At 34.7% G+C, this 22910-nt stretch overlaps 3 protein-coding genes across 10 annotated transcripts; all 3 read right to left on the bottom strand.

Annotated features, from left to right (window-relative positions):
* Positions 1-52: 52 nt before the first annotated feature.
* LOC122280484 (reticulon-4-interacting protein 1, mitochondrial-like) lies at positions 53-5895 on the bottom strand. 4 transcript variants are annotated; one of them, XR_006229919.1, is made up of 9 exons: positions 5416-5895; positions 4859-5086; positions 4121-4194; positions 3267-3426; positions 3058-3177; positions 2848-2956; positions 1493-1648; positions 737-854; positions 53-159 (listed from the first exon to the last, which is right to left on the bottom strand). XR_006229919.1 is itself a non-coding variant. In XM_043091389.1 (8 exons), exons 1-8 carry the CDS (start codon positions 5644-5646, stop codon positions 838-840), a joined length of 1095 nt encoding a protein of 364 aa, XP_042947323.1. In that variant the 5' UTR covers positions 5647-5895; the 3' UTR covers positions 53-837. The 4 variants fall into 4 exon arrangements, 3 of the variants coding, with proteins under 3 accessions (XP_042947323.1, XP_042947324.1, XP_042947322.1); XM_043091389.1 differs by having other exon boundaries at positions 53-854; XM_043091390.1 differs by lacking the exons at positions 53-159; positions 737-854 and having other exon boundaries at positions 1212-1648; positions 4143-4194; positions 4930-5086; positions 5416-5893.
* Positions 5896-6339: 444 nt separating this feature from the next.
* On the bottom strand, positions 6340-11182 carry LOC122280482 (protein SAWADEE HOMEODOMAIN HOMOLOG 2-like). Of its 2 annotated transcripts, XM_043091384.1 has the most exons (10): positions 10887-11182; positions 10109-10194; positions 9992-10037; positions 9762-9915; positions 9288-9363; positions 9075-9126; positions 8473-8616; positions 8021-8140; positions 6589-6951; positions 6340-6492 (listed from the first exon to the last, which is right to left on the bottom strand). In XM_043091384.1, exons 1-9 carry the CDS (start codon positions 10938-10940, stop codon positions 6592-6594), a joined length of 1092 nt encoding a protein of 363 aa, XP_042947318.1. In that variant the 5' UTR covers positions 10941-11182; the 3' UTR covers positions 6340-6492; positions 6589-6591. The 2 variants fall into 2 exon arrangements, with proteins under 2 accessions (XP_042947318.1, XP_042947317.1); XM_043091383.1 differs by having other exon boundaries at positions 6340-6951.
* A 5485-nt stretch (positions 11183-16667) lies between these two features.
* LOC122281585 (probable E3 ubiquitin-protein ligase ZFP1) lies at positions 16668-21628 on the bottom strand. Of its 4 annotated transcripts, none has more exons than XM_043093205.1 (6): positions 21435-21628; positions 18655-19508; positions 17887-18284; positions 17640-17738; positions 17237-17404; positions 16668-17062 (listed from the first exon to the last, which is right to left on the bottom strand). In XM_043093205.1, exons 2-6 carry the CDS (start codon positions 19493-19495, stop codon positions 16916-16918), a joined length of 1653 nt encoding a protein of 550 aa, XP_042949139.1. In that variant the 5' UTR covers positions 19496-19508; positions 21435-21628; the 3' UTR covers positions 16668-16915. The 4 variants fall into 4 exon arrangements, with proteins under 4 accessions (XP_042949139.1, XP_042949141.1, XP_042949137.1 ...); XM_043093207.1 differs by having other exon boundaries at positions 18694-19505; XM_043093203.1 differs by having other exon boundaries at positions 18655-19505; positions 21435-21627.
* Positions 21629-22910: the final 1282 nt, after the last annotated feature.

Genomic DNA, 22910 nt, shown 5'->3' with positions numbered 1-22910 from the left:
TTTTTTTTTTTTTTTTAAGGCTGTAGATTAAAAGATGATATTGTACCTGAGGTGGTGACTCACCCACTTTTTTTTTTTTTTTTTTGAGCGGAAAATCACCCACTTTGCATGTGCTTCAAGATTAGGTGGTCCATGGCCGCTTTTCACTGTGTAGACGGGCTGTGCGGAAACTGAATTTGGTGCAAATTTACACCGAAGTACATGTATAAAGCCTAAGCTAATGCTAATGCACAGAAACAGCTCACAACTCCTTACAAGCTGGACCCGTAAGTAAAAGAATGCTCCTGAAGGGATGAGTTTGACCACAATTAATACCCCAAGCTGACCAGACCAGCCAGACCATAGAAAGCAACTGATCCCTGACGAAACAACCATTAATTGTATTTTCTTTTTTAGTGCAGTGTTACTGTTAAAGAAGGACAACACTTCAAGATGCTGGGGTTCGAGCCAGTGCAGAGACCATGCATGCGCTCTGCTTTTCTCATCCTCGATTAGTTTTACTCCCTACATGGTTTTTCTCTCCTACTTCCATGATTATAATCGAAAGTTCTTTGCATTATTTGGTGTAAAATTTTTGTAGGGACAAATAAAAAAATTTCGTACTACTATCTGGTTCAGAAAGGCTGCCGTTAGGTGGTGCTGGACGTGGTGGTAGGGTAGTGCTTGGGCAAGATCAGGGCAAAGAAAGCAAGGAATGAAAAGTTGGGGTTGAAGGCAAACAGAAAATCCAACTTACTCTAATTGAACACAAACGAAGGCACCTGGGATATGGCTGGCATGATTGCCTTGCTGCAGTCCCACAGTCCACCAGCGTTTCTTCAATTTCAAGATTATCTTTTAGACCTCTTTTGTACCTATATCCATATTGCACGAAAAAAATAAAAATAAAAAAGAGATATTGTTTCTTCAAGCTTCTGAAATTCGATTTTGCCTTACTAGGTGGAAATGGTAGTTAGAGACGAAGTTATATATGACAGGTTTATTTGGTAATTCCTCAGGCATGCTATAGATTCAAGTGATCATATTTTGTGAATAGTAATGAAGAAGTAATAATAAAATATTAAATAATATTGAATAGTAGTACAAAATAAATAAATAAAATTATGTGAAAAATAATGATAAAATAATAAATAGTAGTGGAGTATTCTCAAAACACTCCACTACCCAAACTAGTAAATACACGTACTGCCCATCTCCAGTGAACATCAAACTGAGATCAATAACAATGAAATAATAACAAACATTTAGCATAATAAATCGTTCTCAAACATTTACAGATTGCCAACTAGATATTTAATGTTTCTACCACGAAAACTTTCAGCTCTTGTACAAAATCCTAATACTTATTGTACTGGAACGACCAATAATGCAGTATCCACCGACCAAAATGGCACTTCAATGTAATGGCACTTTGGTCTTAAAATCCCAGTCATGCAAAACAAAAAGTAGAAGTCATGGCATATTCTTCAGTCAAGTTCCAGCACTATTTTACCGGGAATGTGCCTCTTGTCTTTGGCCTTGTGAGCTTCTCCCACCTGTGTGATGGGAAACGTTTTTTCCACGGGCATTTTCAGCTTCCCAGCTTCAGAGAGCCTGCGTATCTCATCTAAACCTTCTGAGTCAGCCCTCATGTAAGTCCACCAATATTCTGCACCATCAAAACAAAATTGCAGGCATTGGTTAAATGACCTTAAGGTGCTTGCACATGTTAATGCAGGGTACAAAAACCGTATGAAGATGTGTAATTCATAGAATTTGAAGACAGAAATTAATATGAACAAACACACAATGAAGAGGCCTCGTGTATTATAAGCAGAGCTAATAGGCATTAAAAATGATCGATTATGGGATCAAGGTTGGAACCCATGACAGAATACATTGGAATTTGTCAAAATTTCATTCTGGAAGTTAGATATGTACTTTAACAGAGTTAAATAGAGTTGCAGATATGTCAAGACCATTCAAGTCCTACCATGGACAATAACAGTAAGTGGATGCCAAAATTTCCTCATCTGATAAAATGTTTTATAAAGATGGCAGTAGCATTCCCTCCAAGTGCTATTTATTGATTTTTATTTTTAACCCTGAATTTTTTCTTTAGCATAAACTCATTTTTCTGACAAAGACCCGCAACCCGATTCGAGTCAAGGTTTATAATTTCTCACACATGCACCACTGAACTAGGCTCTAAGAAAGATAACCAAGGACGAAGGTATTCCTAAAGTTGGTGCGCAACAACCCCCTTTGAGAAGGCCTAAGCAAGAAAGGAGGAGAAGTGGAGTTTGGGCCCTAGAGAGGTTTGATCCTCCAACTTCTGAATACAAGGTAATTAACACTCACAAATTGCTTGAGGAAGGACCTTAACTCCCTAAAGATCTTTTCACAAGGGTGATAATATATTTCTGAATTTATCATTTATCAGATTAGAGATGTATGCCGCATCAGATTAATGACTACACTCAATAAACCACAAACCCAATAACAAGAGTGCCACAACGAACAATCAAAGTGTTTCATGTGCGATCATGTTTTCCCTTCTTACTTCCCCATTTATAGCCTTTTACCTGATCTTGTTTGGCATTTGTTTTTTTGTACATAGATCAAAACTTTAAAAGCAACCTACACTGAGGCTAAAACGGGGACTTTTGAACCAACAATTTATTGAGAAATTAAGATGTAGTGTAGGACATGAGTTTCTTATTTCTTTTGATCCTACGTAGTGTAGGACATTCTTTGTACTGAACGTGGCATTTTGCCTATTCTTTTGAATATATCTTCTTACTTTTCTCAAAAAAAAAAAAAATCAAATATTCTGCTAAAATAAAGATGTAGCCTATAGCCTTTTACCTATTCCATGAGAATAACGGTATTGAATTTGTTTCTTCAGTAAGACAGCCGTAGCTAAAGGAAGCCCAACAGCTAGCCCATACCTATCAGCCAAAGCTGCAGCCTCACCCTACAATGTAAGAGGCTAAAAACTTCAAACGCTCCTGTTGCAGAATTCAGCAAAGGAGCATACATAAATTATTTAGAGAAAACCATGAAATTATCTCCTACCTGAAGTGTCATATAGTGTCCACCTCTCTTCAAGAAGTTGATGCTTATTCTTTCCGTTTCTGATACACCAATAGTGTCCAAAACAGCATCAAACTTCCCTTTTATTGCCGATTCAAGGTCCTGTAAATTGATGAAGGAATTTCAGTATCGGTCCCCACATTCCAATCAAATCACTATCTAGTAAGGTATCTGAAGAGAGTGATAGTGACCTCAGCAGTGTAGTCAACTGCCTGCTCAGCACCGGCCGCCAATAATCGACCAATACTTTGACTTCCACATGTAGTTGTAACATGGCACCCTGCAGCCACTGAAAGCTGAATTGCAGCAAACCCTACTGCTCCTCCACCACCCACAACTAATAGTCTTTGCCTGTGAAGATGAGATCAAGGATGCATTACGAGGGAATACATAATGAAAACCTAACATAAAGAACATATGGTAACTTCGGGTTGAAAAATGCGTGGTCACATATCTCATCATTTTTTCCAAAGCTCATGTAATGAACTTAAGTATGTAATTGCTATTATATTAAAATTGCATACCAGTTACTAAATTCTTCCGTCAGTATCAATCATACCAGCATATCCCAGTGAAGTGATAATTGTAATAAATTAAATTAAATTAAAAAAAGGGCCAGTCAAGCATCATCAATGACCTTTTTTTTTCTTTTTTTTTTTTCTCCTGGGTAAGCACCATCAATGGCTGACACTCGTTAAATAAGCATGTCTACATTCACACAATCAACTCAAAAATATGCTAAATTCAGAAAACTTCCAGGAAAATCTTTTTGTAAAACCGTCCTCATTTGTAAAATTATTGCCCAAATTCCTGAAATAAATTCTTCTCAGCTTTCAGCCATTTTGTGGTGAAGACTCCAATATCTATAATGGTGACAGCTTTGTACCTTCAATACTATGGAAAAGAAAATGACAATGAAACGTATAAACAATACAAAGTAACTCAGTATTTATACACCTTGATGAAAAAAAAAGTGGCTAAGAAATGGCAATGAAAACGTATTTGAGAGAGAGAGAGAGAGAGAGAGAGAGAGATCAAACCATACCCCTCGCTTATCCTAGCAGTACCTTTTAAACCACGCCATGCTGTCAGTGCAGCAAAAGGAATGGCGCTTGCCTCCTAGGAGCACAAAAGGTATATGCAAAGTCAATCTCCACAGACAAGGAAATATGCACATTTTAACAACTTTTCAATTATGTTATTCATCATATGTTGAGAGCTGCTGTTAGGCCACATGTCATGCTGAAATAAGAAAATCTGGACTGCAACAAGGAAATGTTATCATCACAACTTATTCAATGTTTTCTCCATAAATCAACCATTTCTTATTAAAAAAAACTAATTTATGTTTTCTCGCATGAAAATTCCAAATCACAGGCTAAAACAAGGTATGGAAATACCAACTACAGTTTTTGCAACAGTGCATTCTGAAGAGGCGATTTTCAGAATTCAAAGTAGTGCTCACCAATCAAACAATCTGAAGCCAAATTCTTTTTTGTTTTTGTTCTCTTGACTACCTGTAATGTCCTAAAATGATATTTTTTGCAGCTTTTTTATTTTTATTTTTTCCATCTCAAAAATGTCAGGGCATTCTGATTATTAGACATCACCGTTCAACACTTCGTTCAAAAGGACACAAAGTTTATTGAAATAATCCTGTAAACGAACTTCATTTGGCACTACAACAGATTTTGATAGTTGCGATGAAAACGTCCACTCGCATGAGGTAAAGATTTATGTCAATAATGCTTCGGCTAAAACCGCAAAACGCTCCAATATTTACCACATGTGTAACTCCAACGGGTTTGGGAGCAAGCTCATCTTCAGAAAGAATAGCATAGTCAGCATAAGTACCCCTAATGGCAGTAGGATGCAATGCCCCGAAAACTTCTTGCCCAACACTCAGTGACCGAACTGAAGCTCCAAGCGCTGCAACTTCACCACTAATATCACGCCCCAAAATGAGAGGTAGATGTGGTTCGAATATGGAACGACCATAACCAGATCGCATCTGAAAACATTAAATCTAAGACATTCAATATGTGCCCAAAGTGGAGGGAAATGGAAGAGGCACGGGGTATGTCAGAAGATTAGACTGTTCAAGCACTGCACATAGCTAATAGATATATGTGTGTGTGTATATATAAATTTTTAGCATCCACAGGAGTTGCAGGTTAAAAAAAAAAAAATCTTACGCTAATTCTAAGATTGTAAAATAGGTGAACATTCAAGTTATTCCGAATAATATTTTTTGGCGGTTTAAGTATATCTAATTGCAGCAACGAATTCACCAAGCTTCCTGCACACGGACAAATTTAACAAAAAAAAATGAGAGCATACTCTGGTATCGAGGGGGTTAATGGAGACGGCACGAGTGCGGACGAGGACTTCACTGGGCTTGAGATCGGGGACTTCGACGTTGGGCAGGAGCTCAAGCACCTCCGGGCCACCAAAGCGCGGTAACACCACGGCTCTGCAGCTGGTAACGATGCCTCTCAGCCCCACAGCCATTGAATTCGGACTAAGAAAGTTTCTGTTCATTGCGAAGCTCCGAGACCGCAGAATTCGCATTTTTCTATAAATTTGTGAGCTGAGAAAATTATTTTGTTACGTAATCGGAAAGATAGAACAAAAGAAGAGTCGGAGTATTCGACAGGGTTTGGATAAATCCGGGAATCAAATCGAATCAATAAATGAAGAGAAGAGTGCATAGTGAAGACGTGTTTGTGTTTTGGTCCGCAAATATGGCGGGGGGGACGTTGGGCTTGTTACTAACATGCGCCATTGACCATCATTTTGATCAGCCGCGCCGCCGATTTATTTTTTTTATTTATTTTTCTCTTTTAATGCTTTCTTCAGGAGATGACATTAAAATTTAAATGATTATTAAGAAAACAGTTTTTTTTAATTATTTAATAGCACATAAATAATAATATTTTTTAATTATTTAATTACTTCCCGCTCCCCAATTTATAAAATAATAATAATAATAATTACTGATCTGTTTCATCTTATTTTCTCACTAATAATAAGTAAACAAATACAATTTGATTAATCGTCTTTATATAAAAACTAAATTAAAATTAAAAATCTCAAAATGTAAATAAATTTTTATTTTTTATTTCTATTGGGAGGATACATTTCAATGTGTGTGTCTCGAAATTAAAAAGAGCTTTAATACCTTAGAGATTAATACACAATGGTATAATGCTTTGCTCCGAGGCCAAGGAAACTTGAGAAAAAGATTTAAAAAAATCCAAATAATTGGAGATAGTAACAGCTATAATTTCTTCATTCCCTCTCCTTTCCAGTTTGCTGTTCTTAGCATTCAGAGAAATCACGAGCGTAATTTCATGTTCAATAATCATAGGCTCAGACGAAAACAAAGCAGAAGTGATGAGGGAAACCATCACATCACTGAATTGAAAGAAAAAAGGAAGAAGACGGAATTAAGCTCGTTAAGACTTGAAAGCGAGAATGAAAATAAAGATCATAGCAGAATGTCTGATCAACCTTCTATATAGAGCCACGGCCACCGGCAGCATCGCTGCTCACGGGTGCAGCACCTGGAGGAACAATAGAATTTCCTGCGATATTAGTGTTGCTAATTTCAGCTTGTTTTGGTTCTGGGGCTACTGTATGCGTGGCTACAGAAACATTGGCATTCGATACTGGGGCCACCACAGCTGCATCAACATACCGCTGCTTTTGCATTGTTTCGGCAGGAGTGCTTGACCTTGGCACAGTAACTGCTGAAGGATCCATGCTATTTTTCTGCTGTTCTATGGATGCTGCTGCATCGTTCACGGCGTGAAGTTGGTGCAACCTGTAGTCAGTTTCAGGCCTACGGCAAACCTTTCTCAGTGGCACAATTTCCTGTGGGTTAAAATTTATGAAGCAAACATATAAGAGAAGATCATAAACTGCATTTGAATGGGCATAACACTGCAATCATTAAGTCCTGTTTAAGAGTCTATGCATCTTATGTTAAGTACACAGTACAAGTTATTGAATACCATCTCCAGTGCCTTTTGATAAAGTTGTAATGTGCTCAGAAGATAAAGCACATAAAAGAAAAACAAAACTACGGATACTGAAAAATGTACAACCAAAATAGCCATTCAATTCATATTAAAGAGGTCAAAGAACGATCAATTTTTTACGACCGCATGAAACATTGGGTATTGGGCGTTGGGGGCTGCATATTATGTTTAAATTCACATCCAGCATCCCTAGAAATCCATTCCCAAGACCACATGAAACAAAATTGCATTTATAGCATTCATGGGCATCCGTTCCCATTAGTCATTCCAATGGAAGTCATTACTTAAACGTTAACAGGGTACTCATGCTTCAACAGCTCACTTCATAACGTAAGGGGGATTTATTTCTACTGTATAGCACTTAAATTATTTCGCAGGAAACCCTCGCTAAATTGCATTTATTGCTCCTCACCTTTTCCCCACATCAACAAACAAATCCAGTTAAATCACTCTTCCGTTAGTCTTGTATCAAGAAATGATTTCCTTCAAACCTAAGAACAGGAAGGCGAGGTGGGGACAGGATAAAAGGCTTATATTGGCTGAAATGCCATGGTAAATTGCAAGGAAAGGAGAAAATCAAAATTTTCAGTCCCTTTCGTGGCTTCTTGAAATCAAATGGATTCCCTGAAGCATTAGATAATAAACACCTACATGACAAGGTGTGTATGGGACTCAAATCTTACTGTTGAACAGAAACTCACATAGAATGATCACAAAGAAATATAAAAATTCCACCATGAATAGACAAATTGGCAACCTAAACAATGTAAAAGAACCCAACATCATACGAAGTCAGAAAATTTATATCTGATAGGCCAAGGAGAAGAGAGATAGAGAGCTAAATTATTGAAAAACAAAAGAGAATGAAATCCCAAACTAGGAAAATACGGGCAATTATATACCTCAGACTGATCATGGTCATAGCGCACTAAAAACCTACAACGACAACCTCTCACATCATGCCTTCGTCTTTGTGCGTCAAGGACATGGGCATCAAAGTACAGAGCCTGCTCTTTACCTTCCTGAAAATTTTTAAAACATTAAACAAAAAAGTTCTGAAATCTTATTTTTTTATTGGCACGGGGTCTCCGAGAACAAAGTCCCCAGGGTGCACAAGCCATCGTCAAGGAGTTTTCCACAACTGCAACTTGAATAATTCAAGGAAAAGTTCCCCCAATCCCATGGCCCCAAGAAATTGTTTGCACCCAAGGGGATTTGAACCTTAAACCTAGAGGGAGCATACCACCAAGACCCCTAGGGGTTAAAAAAGTTCTGAAATCTGACTAGAATAACTCCTTTTATTTCCGTTTATTATATATATTTCCTATTGGCACTCACAGAAATATATTCCCACCTGAAAACAGAGTATAAGATCTCCAGGAAGAACTGCTACACATTCTGAAGATTCACATGGGAGAGACCGTGGCCTGACATGCTTGCGAACATTAACCCACTCGTCCTCCTCGGGTCCAAAACCAGCAAAACGGACCAGTACTTCCTGAAACATCCAGCAAGATGATAGAAATGATGTGAGATAAGCAGCAGGTTAAGACCAAAAAAATTTGTCCCAAAACATAACACCAATGTTATTTCCATTTCATGGCACACTTTATTAAGGACCAAAATTTAAGACAAGCACAGCAATAGCGAGGGATTGACCAGGGAGATAAGGAGCAAATCCAATCAAGTATTCAGACTTGACACCTTCATGACTAAACTTTCTCCCAGGAATCAAGGAATTATCCTATGACCATTAATTCACTCAAAATAAAGTGATTCCTAATAATAATGTGTGAAGAAATCACAATGTAAAGGGCTGCATGGACACATATGAAACGAATATTTACAAAAAATAAAAAAATAAAAATGTGTTTTAAAAAACTGAGGTATCTTTAACCATGTTTTTTATAGGTAAAGTATCTTTAATAATGTATTGAAGAAGAACTTGAAACTTACTGGATTGCCAGTTTCCAAATATCTATGTGAAAGAAAAGAAGCAACGTCATACCTAAGAAAAAAACCCAATAGTTTTAGATTAAATAGAAGTAACTCATTCACCAGAATTTAAAATAAATAAATAAATAAAAAAGACAAGTATCAGATAGAATAAGGGAAGCATAAAAAAATATACACTAGAATTACTACACATAAATGACAAGAAATACTAACCATGCACCATCCCTCCCAGATTTGGCTTCAAACTCCATAGGAGAATTTTCGGGAGCACCCTTTCCAGCACTTGGAACTGGCTAAAAGAAAATGAGGCTAAATATATTGGAAATAGGATATGTAGAACTAGATGCCTAACCAAATAGGCCTCAGAAAATGTGAGGGATGCCTAGATATTTGCTACACCTTGTAATAGCCCAGAATGGGAAATAACAAACAAGTCATGTGCATGAAAGCCAATATATTCACATATTGAGCTATATACAAGACTGCTTGACAAAACTAGCAAATTTAGCCAAGTTAAGCACTCTAATAGATATGAAGCCACGTATATATATTCAAGAAATCTGAGTAGGGAGTGACTTTAATCTGGCTACCTGGCTCTATTTCAAACAAGCACATAAGACCAAATGTCCAGATAAAGCAAAGGAGGAGTTAATCAAAACTTTGAACACAAAGCAGGACACATCCTACCTGAAGGAGCAGGTATAGGAGCAGCTATAGATTGTGACACATTTCTCACTGGAGTTGAATCATCCCGAGGCATAGGAGAGACATTTAACTTCCCAGGAGCCTTGCTTAGTTTTGCCCTTATAGCATACCGCCTATTTTGGAACCAATTCCAAACCTAAAATGAAGATTCTAAATGAGAAATTGATTCCAAATGATTCCTCCTCAGGAAAAAATACTGTAAGTTTTCATACTTGCTTCATCTGAACTGTTATCTTGCCTTTACGCTCCACTGACTCACTACATCAAAAGACAGATGCATCACAAGTACAATTTCAATGATTAACATATTGAAAGAGATGAAGGCACACCTGAATTTCTCAGCAAGTGACACGAGAACATCACGTGATGGCATAGTATTATTGTGTTGTTGCAGAATGACGTCCATCTCAGCAACCTTGGTAAAGGAGCAAGACATTAAATAACTGAGGGTATAAAAATTATAGCTAGAATCTCCATCAAACGCCATTTTTCTATTCTGTTCCCATATTAATGAAGATAGTTACTAATATGGCATCATGAACATAAAGGTCAGTGATAAGATCTACCTCTGCCTGCGTGTTCAGTGCAAAATGCAATCTAAGTTACAAAGATACCAAACAAACAAATAATTCAATAAATTACGCGGATAACTGCAATAGAACGGACCCATCTGACGAATTGAACTTCAACTTCGAATTTGACACGTATTCACATGCAACTGTAAATGCAACGCTCTATATTAAATCAACTATCAACCATGGGATTCAAAAAGCCCAGAAAACGTAGCAAATAGACCCGCAATTTAGTTGAACCATTTAATAATTTCACTGCTAAATTTAAAATTTAGCGCGCGCGCACGCATACGAAGGCAGATATCGAAAACCCAGAAAATCAAGAAAAGAAATTTTTTAAATCAAGCTAACCCATTAAGCAATTTACACTCCAAAACCCAAAATTCTGGCTTCAATTCTGTAATATGTCAAATCAATACATAAATACATACCACATACATCCATATACTGGTTTTCCATACTCGTAGATAGAATTATCAATCGCAAATTAGTAACACAGAAGTTGCAGAAGAATAAGAAAAAAAAAAAAAGATACCTCGTTTTGTGTGAAGCGGAAGGCAGGGCCTCCATTACTAGGAGGCCGACCCATAATCTCTTCCCCCTCTCTGTTTATCTCCCTCCGGAACGAAGTGCTTCAACGAGAAAAAAAAAAAAAACGTGGGTCGATTCTGATAAAACCAGTGCTGGTGGTCGCCAAAATGGGTATTATAATTAATTAATAATTAGAATTTAGAAGGCTCCGAGAGCTGTAGACAATTTTTGTTTAAAAAATCCCTGCAAACTTTTCCGATGGCACAGAGAGAGAGAGAGAGAGAGAGAGAGAGGCGTGTTGGAGTGCAAACTGCGAACATTTTGTTGCCAAAAGCAAATCGAAAGTCACGTGACTATTTCGGGGACAGGGTTATTTTTGGTCTACTCTTGGAAAATGATACTCCTGTTCTTGAAACCAATCACCATCTTCCTAGATAAATTTTTGCTTCTCCTATCTCAAGAAAAAATAAAAAAGATATTACATCCACAAAAAAATTTTATAAAAAATAATTATAAATTAATATTATATCTATTTTAATTTTATAATTTAATATATCATATTAAATCCCATCAATTTATATCGTTTATAGATAAAGGGTATAACTGGAAACAATTATATTGCTTTGCATTCGTAAATATCAATTGTAGTAATTCTATTCCTAATTTTTACATCGATAAAAACACAATTGTCAAGTCTTCCAATTTAAAACACAATTTTTCATTAAGATTGATTGTTGATATAAATGAAAAATAGGTGAGGAATAAAAAATAAATAAATAAATAAATTATGAGAAATTATTAAGATGATAACTTTCAAAATCTGATATCATTGCAATATCGTAAAAGTGATAGTACGAGAATAACTTTTGTGAGGCAATCCCTCCTTCCGTTGCTAAGCCATCATCAGAACGCACCCAGAGAGCCAGAAGAAAACGAGTTGCCCTCAAAAGGTAACTTCTTGTCTAGTCTGTCTTTAAATTGCAATGCTCATATTTATCGATGTCATTTACAAATATTAGACCATATACATGCAATACATCGTATGTGGAAATCAGGAATAGAACATCCTCGCCAACAATGTAGACTCAATACAAGATACGAGCACAACGTACGACTACATACTTCCCGGTTTGCTCTGCTTAAGATCAGAACCAGCAATTATGACTTCATGAAAGACTCATCAAATTCACCTTTAAATTTTAATTAAAAATACATATTTTTTATAAATCTAAAACTTTCATATCTATAATTCCACATTAATTAACCATTAGATTCATCAAAATAATAATATAATATTATTTTTTTAATAATAATATTTTTAATTTTTTTTCATATTTTGTAATTATACTAACCATATGGACATTAATAGTATAATTTAGTACTTAAATAATTAATTTCCAACTAATTTAAAATAAAATAAAATAAAACTATTGCCTATTAAAATTAGAATAAAATATTAGTTTAAATGTGGAATAATAAACTTTCAAATTTGAAAAAAGAACAACAATTAATGTAGTTCAAAACTTTCCAAATATCTCTTTGATGAATTCAATGTATGTTCATTTTAAATAAATTCATCAAAATTTGAAGATGCATTGATTTTTGATAAAGCCAATGCTAGTACTCTAAGTTAAAAATAACTCCAATGAATTACAACTACATACTTCAGAACCAGAAGTGAAATGGAATATGTCAAATTGTCACATAATCGTATCTCTCACAATTATTTATTATTTATATCAGCTACAAATAACTCCAATGAACCCCTGGGAGTTACCTCAAGTGGTAAAGATCTTAGGTTCGGTTTGGCCATCAAGATTTCTTATCTCAAACACAAAATTCACATATCATTGTTATAACTTTTTCAAATCTTTATACAAAATATAATAAACAATTCAATTTTTTCTTAATTTTTTCAAATTTTAAAATAATAATAATATTAAAATATAATATTTTAATATTTAATCTTAAAACTTAAAATTCTCATTTAAAAAATTTCAATGGTCAAGCAGAATCTAGTCTTTATGATATGCTCCCTCGAGATCTAAAGTTCAAATTATCTTGACAAGTAAACTAGTATAAATACAAACAAAAGTCCCTAACTTTATTTGATTTACAGTATTGATCATCCAAGAAGCAGGAAACTCTAGTAAATGATACCTTTTTCTCCCACAAGAACCAAAACAAATAATCAGAAGTTCAATAATTTTTCTTCTCTTTATTGGCAACCAAATCGAAAGATTAAATATTTCCACAACAGCAAAAAAATAAAATGAAAAAGAAGAGATTCGGTTTGGCACATAAAAATTCTCATCTCAAATTTAAAATTATTATCTTATCATTATAACTTTTCTAAATTCCTATACAAAATATAATAAATAATTCAATTTTTTCTTAATTTTTTTAAATCTCAAAACAATAATACATTAAAATATAATATTTTAATATTTCATTTTAAAATTCAAAATTTTGATCTCAAAATTATTTATTACCAAACCGAACCTAATCAAGGGAACAAAAGGAACGTAAGCGTAGCTAAACGAGCGTAGCTTAGAATATGTTTTTGCACGGAGAGAGAGAGCTTTTAATCATTAAGTAAAATAAAAAATCAAATCAAATACAAAAAGAGCAATAAATAGATAATAGTGAGATAGTAACCCTATCATTATTCTTATCTAATGCACGGTTTGACCACATAGGTGGTAATTCGTGTGAGGGTTAGTGAAATTAGTGATAGGATTCCATCCAAGTTTGTCCATTAGGCATGTGACTAATAGGTTTTGTTATATACAATTATTATTTTTTAAATAAATTATATATAATAAGTATATAAAAGTGATTGTATATAGTTTTTATTAATATAAATTATACTTTTTCTCTTTTAAATAATTTTAAAAAATTTAAAAGAAAAAGTTAATATACTAATAATCACTTTTTTAACCATTAAATAAAACAAAATACATGAGCGGTCAAATTGAGGGAACAAACTTAGGGGGCATGGTATCATTTTCCAATTCGTGTATACGAATTGTGTTTTGCAAGTTACAAACATCTGACTGTATAATCAATCCGAACCCAATTCATTAAGTTAAACATGTCAAATTTTTAACTTCTAATTAGAATTAGTTAGATAATTAGTCGTGTTGTGTCATCTATTTTAATCATCTTAATAATTAATTAAAAATAAGTCAACACGACACGATTCATTTAAATTTATTTTATGTAAAAGGTTAAATTAACACGCATAAGTCATTAGACCTAATTAACATAATTTCAAGTATATATTAAAATATAAATTTATTAGTAGCCATATTATTTTTTAAAAAAGAAATAAGACTAATTATAAAAAAAAAAGAAAATCAGTATTTTTTAAATTTTAACATATTGTAAAACAAATATTACAGATCCTATAATAATAAATATAACTATAAGTCTAGAACTTCAGTCTCAATAATAAAAATATAAATATATTAAAAAATATCAATATTACACTTTAATAATAATAAAATTATAATTTTAAAATATAATATAAACAGATAAAAAAACAGATTAATTTTGTTTGAAATCACATGTCGTAGTACATATCACTATCCTACGGCGCCACATGTCCATACGCCAACAGCGACCTGAGACGCATCGAGAAAAGAGTTCTCTTATTTTATTTTTTATTTTTTTAAGGAAAGAAAAAGAGCTATTTTTACAAGAGAATAACTTGGGTTCCTTTTAAAAGATTACGAGCCGATGGAGTTATGTTTGGCTTTTAAATTCTTGGAGTTTCTGTTGATGATTTAAGAAAAAAAAAACATATAAAATTATAGTTAGCAAGTAAAATTTTTTGGACATGTTTAAATGATAAGCAAACACTATAAAATATATTTTATATATATATATATATATATTTTAATTTTAAAATTCTGACAATTTGTTAAAAGATTTAAGAAATGTTTATTTTAAAAAATTTGTAAATAATTATGAAATGGTACAAGCGAAATGCTTTTTTAGGCTTTAGAAAACGAGATAAAAAGTTAAATTAAAAGTAATAAAGTTAAAAGATTATTCGAATATAATTTTTATTTTGAAATTTGTTAAAGTTGTATAGGTTTTTATGTTTTGTTTTAAAATTTATAAAAATTGTATAAGGGATAAAATATAATAAGCTCATAATATTTCTTAAGCCCAACCCTACGGTGAGAGATAACTTATCTAGAGGGAAAAAAAAGAGTAAAGAATAAGACAAAGGGATGAGGGAGGACAAAGTATCAAGAGAGAAAATGGATGACATGACATAAAGCAAACAAATGTGACATAAAACAAAGATGGGCAAGAGATAAAAGACACAAACAAATACAACTTCATGAACTTTTGGCTAGGCTTCTTATTGACTTCACATTCTTCAACCTCACCATAAAGACTCAAGCGAGAGGATGGAAACCAAATGATAGGACTCAGATTTCTATTGTACAGTGAGGTCGAGAGATTATGAGAGATTGTAAACAAGCATATTATAGTGGATTCTCTCATTCCCTGAACTCTCGTGGATGTAGGCCCATTATCGAATTAGGTAAATCCATGTGTCTCATTCTATTTATTTCCTCTACATTTTATTATTATTCACTGACGTATAGATGTATGCACGGACACCATACAGCTGCACAGACCACCATTGGAGGCTCCATATATCACCGATTGAGACTCAAACAACCTCAACAGACTGTGAACGGATCTTTCTCCCATTCCGAACTGTTGCACTATTTATAGGCATTAACAAGTTGTATTGTTTTTTGTATTTGAATAAGAATAATACTACATATAATTGTGGAGTGCACAAACACCCCATAATCGTTTTGAAAAAAAAATGAGATTCACTATTAAAAAAATATATATTTTTTCATGTGGATCATGTATTTACTCACTTTTTTAAAAGCGCTTGCGCACTTCACAACTGTAAATATCATTTATCTTTAAATGATAATTAGATAGTGATTAGATGAAAATATTGAAAATTTAAATATATTTTTTTAAAACACAGCCTAGTTTGGATACAATAAGTATCTTATTTAATATCATCTTATCCTTATAATTTTTTCAGATTTCTATATAATATATAATAAACAATTCAACTTTTTCAAATTCTAAAATAGATTAAAAAAATAATATTCTAACAGTATTTTATTTAAATTTTAACTTTTATCTTATTTTAACTCACTATCCAACAGTATTAAAAATTTATATGAGTGATATTTAGAAATAAAATTACAAAAAGTTTTAATAATTACGAGAATTCTTTAGCTGTCCAAACATGCCTGTCACAAGCTCGAGAATAGTGTAACACTAGTTGAAGCGGTGTTGCAGGTGCTTGCAGTGACGGAAACTGTTGGAGAATCCATCATTCAAGGTAGACTTGCACCCTTCATTCTCCTCAATCTGTTGGTGTACTTCGGACTCAGACAAGGAGGGTCGAGAGATTGGCGTATCAAAGACAAGTTTGTCCATTTCAATGAACCTCTCACAAAAAGCTCTCTCTAAACAACATTTCAATGGATCTCATCACTTTCTCAAACTTCAATATAAACAATCTCAAGAACAAGGAAACCATACGTATCAAAGTGGTGAAGATTTCATCATTTTATAAGAGAGAAAGGAAAGCAACTTTGTCCTTGCATAGTCGTGTGCACTCTACGTACAAACAGATATAACTGCAAGTATAAGACATTGATAGCAAAAGCCTATATTAGTTTTGTTTTATAAGTAACAATATATCAGCATGCCTTTATATATCAACACATGAAAGAACAAGAATGTGATAGAATAGAGTATACAGAGCAGCATGAGAAGTCTGTACAGTTTTTGTTTAAGGCGCGAGACCCGTTGTTCTCATGAGCCAACAAATAAATGAGTCGGATAATACAGCCGTTAGTCATATATATCCTAAGGTACATGTACAAAATATAAACTTGCTAACATAATTAGCTTTAAAGTGAAAAGGCAAAATGGAAGAAGTTTTCTCTTGATCTTCCAATTTTTGTCCCATCTCTATACATCCTTCCTTCCTGTGGTCAGTGCTTCGGATTTGCAGATGGGGCAGACATTCTTCAGGAGCAGCCACTTCTTCAAGCAACCCGCATGATATTCATGCCCACAATCAAGAATACCAATTTTCTCTTGGTTCTTATATTCATCCTGCAAAATCAACCCATATGTTACCGAGGAATATGGGTTTTCAATGATAAAGTCAAAAACAATAAAATATTCTGAAACATATTTGAATTGAGTAACAAGGCCAGGATACCTCATCGAAATATGAGCAAAATACAATTCAATTTTTATATTACTAAACAGCATGTTGTAAGGTACCTGGCATATAATGCAAGAATCAACTTCCTGATCCCCAGAAGGTGCCTCCTCCAGATTTATAACAGAAGCAGATGATGCATAGGTTTTTGTCCTTAATTGACTTGTGACAGTTTCCTCTGACAACCCGGTGCTCACATTCCCAATCTGTTCCCCCAAAGCAAGAAGGTCCTGAGGAAATTAAAAATGCCAAGTTAAAAAAAAAGTTCTTAAGAGGTCTCTGAACTTTATACAAATTCAAAATCAAAGCAGTAATATTTTCTTCCCCGTTTGGATTGAAAGTTGATTTCAACTCATCTTATCTAATCTAATCATTACAACTTTTCCAAATTCCCAAATTCCATTATCTATAAAGCGTACTCATTTCCTAGCAAGAGCTATACCAAACTAAACATCCTTTGCTAACCTCATAAGACATGTGCTCTATATCCAGCCTCATGTCTCTGTGATGGTCCATCGAATTCCCCACCTCATAAAAGTTTGGCATATCTAGTATGGCAGTTTCCTACACATATCAAGCCAAGAGTTAAGCCAGTTTGTATAAACAAGTAACATGAATAGTCACAAATATTATATGGTTCGTTCCAAATAAAAGACCATCCGCTTATTTCAATTAAAATAGAGAAAGAACAAAAATTAGTAAAGAATAATACTTCAGCCTGCAGAACTCTCAGGTGTGGCATGTTGTGATGTCTAAGGTTTGCCTCTGACACAAATCCCCCTCTGTGAGGACGGTATATCCGAAGCCCAGTCGGTAGAACAGATCCCAGATGCCTAAGATCCATCTCAAAACTGTTCTGAGCAGGATTCAGAGTGCTGCGAGAAGAATTTGTAGAACCTCTATATACAGGTGCAGCTACTTGAGGTTGAAAGTTAATATTCGGGCCCCTCACTCCTATCATTGGCGGGCTTGGATGGTGATGGCTGTGGTGGCGGTGATTGACGGGAGGAGGATGCTGGAAACTAGGGGGAGTTCTGTTGGTAGCTGCATCATGATATCCTGGCACACCCACGCTGCGAGTCTCCATAGAACCTCCATTGGCATTGCTCCCTAAGAGGAATGAGGAGACAGGTATCTTAGTACAAAATGTCGAGCAATATAATTAGGCTTCATTTGTCATGACAGAGATATGGAAGCATGGGGTCGAATAGAAACAACCATGCTTATCAGAATAGGTTTCATTAGATCCATACGAAGATCTGGAACTGCTTTAACATCCTAAAATAAATTAAAGATACAGAACAGGACAAAATCTATAACTTGATAGTATTGATTTTTAAATTGCTAAATCCATCATGTAAACCCACAAATAGCTTGTTGCAAACCAACAAGAAACATGAGTTTTCTGACATAAAATTACTACCGCTCGTACAAATGGAGCTCTGAAAAGGAGAAATGACTTGAAGAAAGAGTGATTAACCGTGCACATAAGGCATTGCAGGAGGCTGGTTCCAGGTACCTCCATCACCAGACGTACTGCTCAACTGTTGATCCAACCAGAGAGCACCCGCTGGTTGAAAAGGCTGTCCCATATAATTTCCTCGAACCAAATGATTATGTTCATGCATCATAAGAGAATCCATCCCAGTAGCACCTGATCTGTTCCTCAAACTACTCTGCGGTCCTACTTCCATGAGTGATGGAGTACCAGCCCCTCTGTGCAGAGACAGGTCAAAAGAGGTAACATCCATCACAGCAACCCCATCTGGATGCCTTGTATTCAAAGGGGAAGCTGAAGAACTAGCGCTTGATGAGGCAACATTATGTTGAAAACTCCCCGGAATTCCTTCAGCATATTTTCTCTTGCATGGACCCCTGATGTCATCCGTAAAGTGTCCGTTGCTTCCATGCTCATCTGCAGATATTCCAATGACTCCATAACTGCTAGAAGATGGCAACTGACCAGAGGCCCCATGGCTTTGGGGAGCAGGCAATGCCCCACCACCAGATGATGGTGTCATGTAAGAATAATAAAAGTTGCCTGCAGGTGCAACAGCTAAATCGAGATTAGGATGACGCTGCATTCCATTGTACTGCGGCATCCCATAGATCATGGGATTGTTGCAGTGCTCTACTGAATATTGGAGGTCAACATTAGCTAGGCTCCCTGAAGATGATACCATATTCCGAATATTGGGTTGTGCAAAGTTTGTATTGGCCCCGAAAAGGATGCAAGGATCAGGATGGAGATAATTCTGGCCATTCCGATCTGGTTCAAGACCAATCATCTGATTAGGGCATAGTATATTTCTCTGCCCCATCTTGAATTACCTGCTTTCAAGCCACAGGCCCACAATACCGACAAAAATCAGTCAAGTCAGGAGAATGATGCTCCACAATATATGCAAAAGCAATAACCATAAATATTGGTGAATAGGCACCGATTCAAGATATAAAAATGTTTATGTGCTGCTATTCAACTTGTCAGGTGATTGACTACACATCCCCATCACCCAGCAAAGAAATTTAAAAGACCTTCAAAACTAGAATATGTGATATGAGATTAGATTTCCCTTATGTTTAACCATAGCTTCCTCTGAAGCATCGCAGATTCTACACCAAAGATATGGAGCAGGGAAGTGAGGAACTCAACCTACAAGGCCACTACCATGCACTATCCCTATTTTGGCTCCATATTCCTTCTTTCAGGATTTCATTCAACAAGTCGCAAAAGAAAGAGTGCTCCCACAAGGTGTGCAAAGTTCCTAAATTGATGTTCTAGAATTGGAATGATCTTTTTCCAGTTATAAAACCCCAACAAGGGGAAAAAGAACCAGAAGCATTGAGATAGAGGAATAGAGATTCTACAGCACTTCAGTCTAAAATGCCACAACGGTCCCACTACAGTTACTGAGCCTCAATTTTAATAAAACTAGATCTGCATTATCTCCTCCAAAATCTATAAGGTAAGCTCAGAGACCTCCCGATCAATATGAGAATAATCTATGCATGTCAATAATTTCTACTCTTAAACATGGTCTCTCTAGATACCACCTCGAGACTCCTATTTAAAAACTTTTATATCGCTCCTTCAGCTAGTATTTCTAGAAACCCAAATTCTAGGATCTAATTTTCCATTTCTCCCCTCTCTCTCTCTCTCTCTCTCTCTCTCTCTCTCTCTCTCTCTCTCTCTCTCTCCACTATAACAAATTAACAATGAATAGCGCAACCTTCACTGTAAACAACTAAGAGAATGGCGCTCTCGCCAAATGATGAAAACCTCACTTGCATAAAACGCCCAACAATTTTATCAAACAAAGACTGCATGACCACCCGCTCTCTTTCTACCATCATGACCCCATAGAGAGGGACTTACATTTGTTAGAACATCTAAAATATTTATATTTGAATTCAACCAATAAAGACCCTGACTTTTAATTGCAAGCAGATTTTTGCCTAATGGGGAAAACAAAAAGTAACCCGTCTCATTGCAGGGAAAATACGAGCTCGACCATGGTAAAACATTAAAAAAAAATCTTGATACGGTTTTTAACATTTTTTTTTTTTTAATAGAAGTTACGGTTTTTACCAGTTTCTTGGATACCCAGAAGAAAATAGTCAAAAATTTCCTTCTCTTTCCCCAGTTTCCGGGTAATCAAACCAGAGGATAAGAAAGCCAAGGCCTTTTCTTTTATGTTTTTTGAAAAAAAAAAAGAAGAGTACGATCATGCTCGAAATATTTAAAAAGAAAACACACACACACACACAAAAACATAAAAGAGCACGAATTGTCGATAATATTTTTACCGAATTCTTTGATACCCAGAAGGAGATTTATCACCAGATGCAAACAAATTTCTTTCACACTTCTTCTTTCCCGAGTTTTCCAGGTAAACATAAAAATGGATAATGAAACCCATTATGGAAAGTTGAAGAATAATATTAAAGATTTCAGCGTTATTTTGTTAACGATCATGCCGAAATTTAAAAAACAAAAAATACATCGAAGAGTATGGGCTGTTTATACGATTTTTATCCCAACTCTTGTACACCCAGAAGAAAATTATCATCACTTAAAAAATTCCTTTCCTTTCATCATCTTTCCTCGGTTTCCAGGTAACCAAACATATAATATTGAACCCTATACGGAAATTTCAAGAAGAAAAAATAAAAGAGAAAAAAAAGATTTTACTGTTATTTTATTACCGATCACGTTGAACTTTGAAGAGAGGATAAGAATTCCCAGCATAAAATACTCACTTGTGATCGTAGAGAAGGCGATCCACGATCTCGCCGAGAGAAAAGAGACAATCTTCAGACAGATGCAGAGAGGATTAACGAAAGGTTCGGGAAGGAGATAATAAAGCTTGATCTCGGGGAGAGAGAGAGAGAGAAACTTCGATGAGAGAAGCGGTTCGTATTTTTTATAGCGCAACAATGGAGAAAGCGGGTCACGTCCACCGTCTACATATATTAATTATTATATATATATGTAAATATTAGAGACCAGAAGGCTAGAAAAGGAAGAAAAAATGATTATATACATTAAAAAATCAATTATGCCTATAAATAAATAATATATAACTAAAACCAAGACACCTAAAATTACCTAATCCTAATCTAATCCTCTATTCTCTACTCTCTACCAAGCGTTGTTTACGTGCAATCAAGAACAGTTGGGTCTGCATTTGCATAGGATAGGAGTTCAGTAATAAAAAGTTGGGTCTGTAGATAGGCATGCGCTGCGTTGCAGATAGATGGTAAATGCAGTGACAGACTGACAGTGAATGATCGGAATCTGAGAAGTTTCAGACAAACAGTGGCTGATATTTTAAAGAGTTTTAACTTCTTTTGCAATGCATCTTCCCAAAATCTGCCATGTGAAGAGCAAGTTGAATGGAAATGTTAAAACAGTGCAACAACAGCAAACAGCCTTAGGAGGATATTGACAAGAAACTGTGGATCGGAGACAAAACCGATTCAGAAGGATTGGTTAACTGGCTTGAGGATCACCATCCTACATAGTGAATGACCCACAATCACTTTCATACATTCATAATTAAGGGTATATGGGTACGGGGTAAAATTATTTCTTGAAAGATCTATATTCAAAATCAAAGCATTTTAGATATTGCACCTAAGAAATATAATGTGTACGACATATGTCTAGAGTTTTGTCTAATTTAGAAATAATATTATATACAGTCGTGTAGTCTATAAGTATTGTATAGTTATTTTAAAAAATAGTAAGATTTATTATTAAAAAATTAATTTTTTTCACATAAATTTTATATTTATTTATTTCTTTAAATGATTATACAACACTTGTACATTTACGATTATAACTATAATTTTTTTTTATTTTATCGAAATAAAGAGAGGAATGGTTATAAATTAACTAAGATTGTGTTTGGATATAAAAATTTAGATTTAGATGTAGATTTTAAATAATCACAATTTTAAAAAGCTTAAAATCTTATTTGGAAAGTTTCAATCCCAATTTTAATACATGATCCCAATCCAAATCTTGTCATCAAAGCTCACCATAAAAGTGATCACAGTGTGGATTATAAAAATTTATTTAAAAAAAAAAAAAAAAAGGGAGAGAGGGATAATCTTGAGTACAAAGTGGAAAATCTCCACAGATTTTCCTTTTAATCGGCCCCACAAGGTTACCAACACCTTACAATATTCTGATCGCATTACGATAAAAAGCAACTTCTGAGTTATGACTCA

Source organism: Carya illinoinensis, chromosome 11 (assembly GCF_018687715.1).
Source record: "Carya illinoinensis cultivar Pawnee chromosome 11, C.illinoinensisPawnee_v1, whole genome shotgun sequence".
NCBI lineage: Eukaryota > Viridiplantae > Streptophyta > Magnoliopsida > Fagales > Juglandaceae > Carya > Carya illinoinensis.
Note: the sequence above shows the minus strand (reverse complement) of the source record. Positions and strands in the feature narration are given on the sequence as shown.

Bases quoted from the DNA above. Each gene is read 5' to 3' on its own strand.
- LOC122280484 (XM_043091388.1), bottom strand. From the start codon at position 5,646: ATGCGAATTCTGCGGTCTCGGAGCTTCGCAATGAACAGAAACTTTCTT. The intron at 4,195-4,858 runs GTAAATATTGGA...TTGTGCTCCTAG, and splicing joins CCGTTGGAGTTACACATGTG to GAGGCAAGCGCCATTCCTTT. The intron at 3,427-4,120 runs GTATGGTTTGAT...TCATCTTCACAG, and splicing joins ACTGCTAGGATAAGCGAGGG to GCAAAGACTATTAGTTGTGG.
- LOC122280482 (XM_043091383.1), bottom strand. From the start codon at position 10,940: ATGGGTCGGCCTCCTAGTAATGGAGGCCCTGCCTTCCGCTTCACACAA. The intron at 9,364-9,761 runs GTAGGATGTGTC...TCTTTTAGCCAG, and splicing joins TCCTATACCTGCTCCTTCAG to TTCCAAGTGCTGGAAAGGGT. The intron at 8,141-8,472 runs GTGGGAATATAT...AAAAATTTTCAG, and splicing joins ATCTTATACTCTGTTTTCAG to GAAGGTAAAGAGCAGGCTCT.
- LOC122281585 (XM_043093205.1), bottom strand. From the start codon at position 19,495: ATGGGGCAGAGAAATATACTATGCCCTAATCAGATGATTGGTCTTGAA. The intron at 18,285-18,654 runs GTTAATCACTCT...CATTCCTCTTAG, and splicing joins TGCAATGCCTTATGTGCACG to GGAGCAATGCCAATGGAGGT. The intron at 17,739-17,886 runs GTATTATTCTTT...TGATATGTGTAG, and splicing joins TGAGAGTTCTGCAGGCTGAA to GAAACTGCCATACTAGATAT.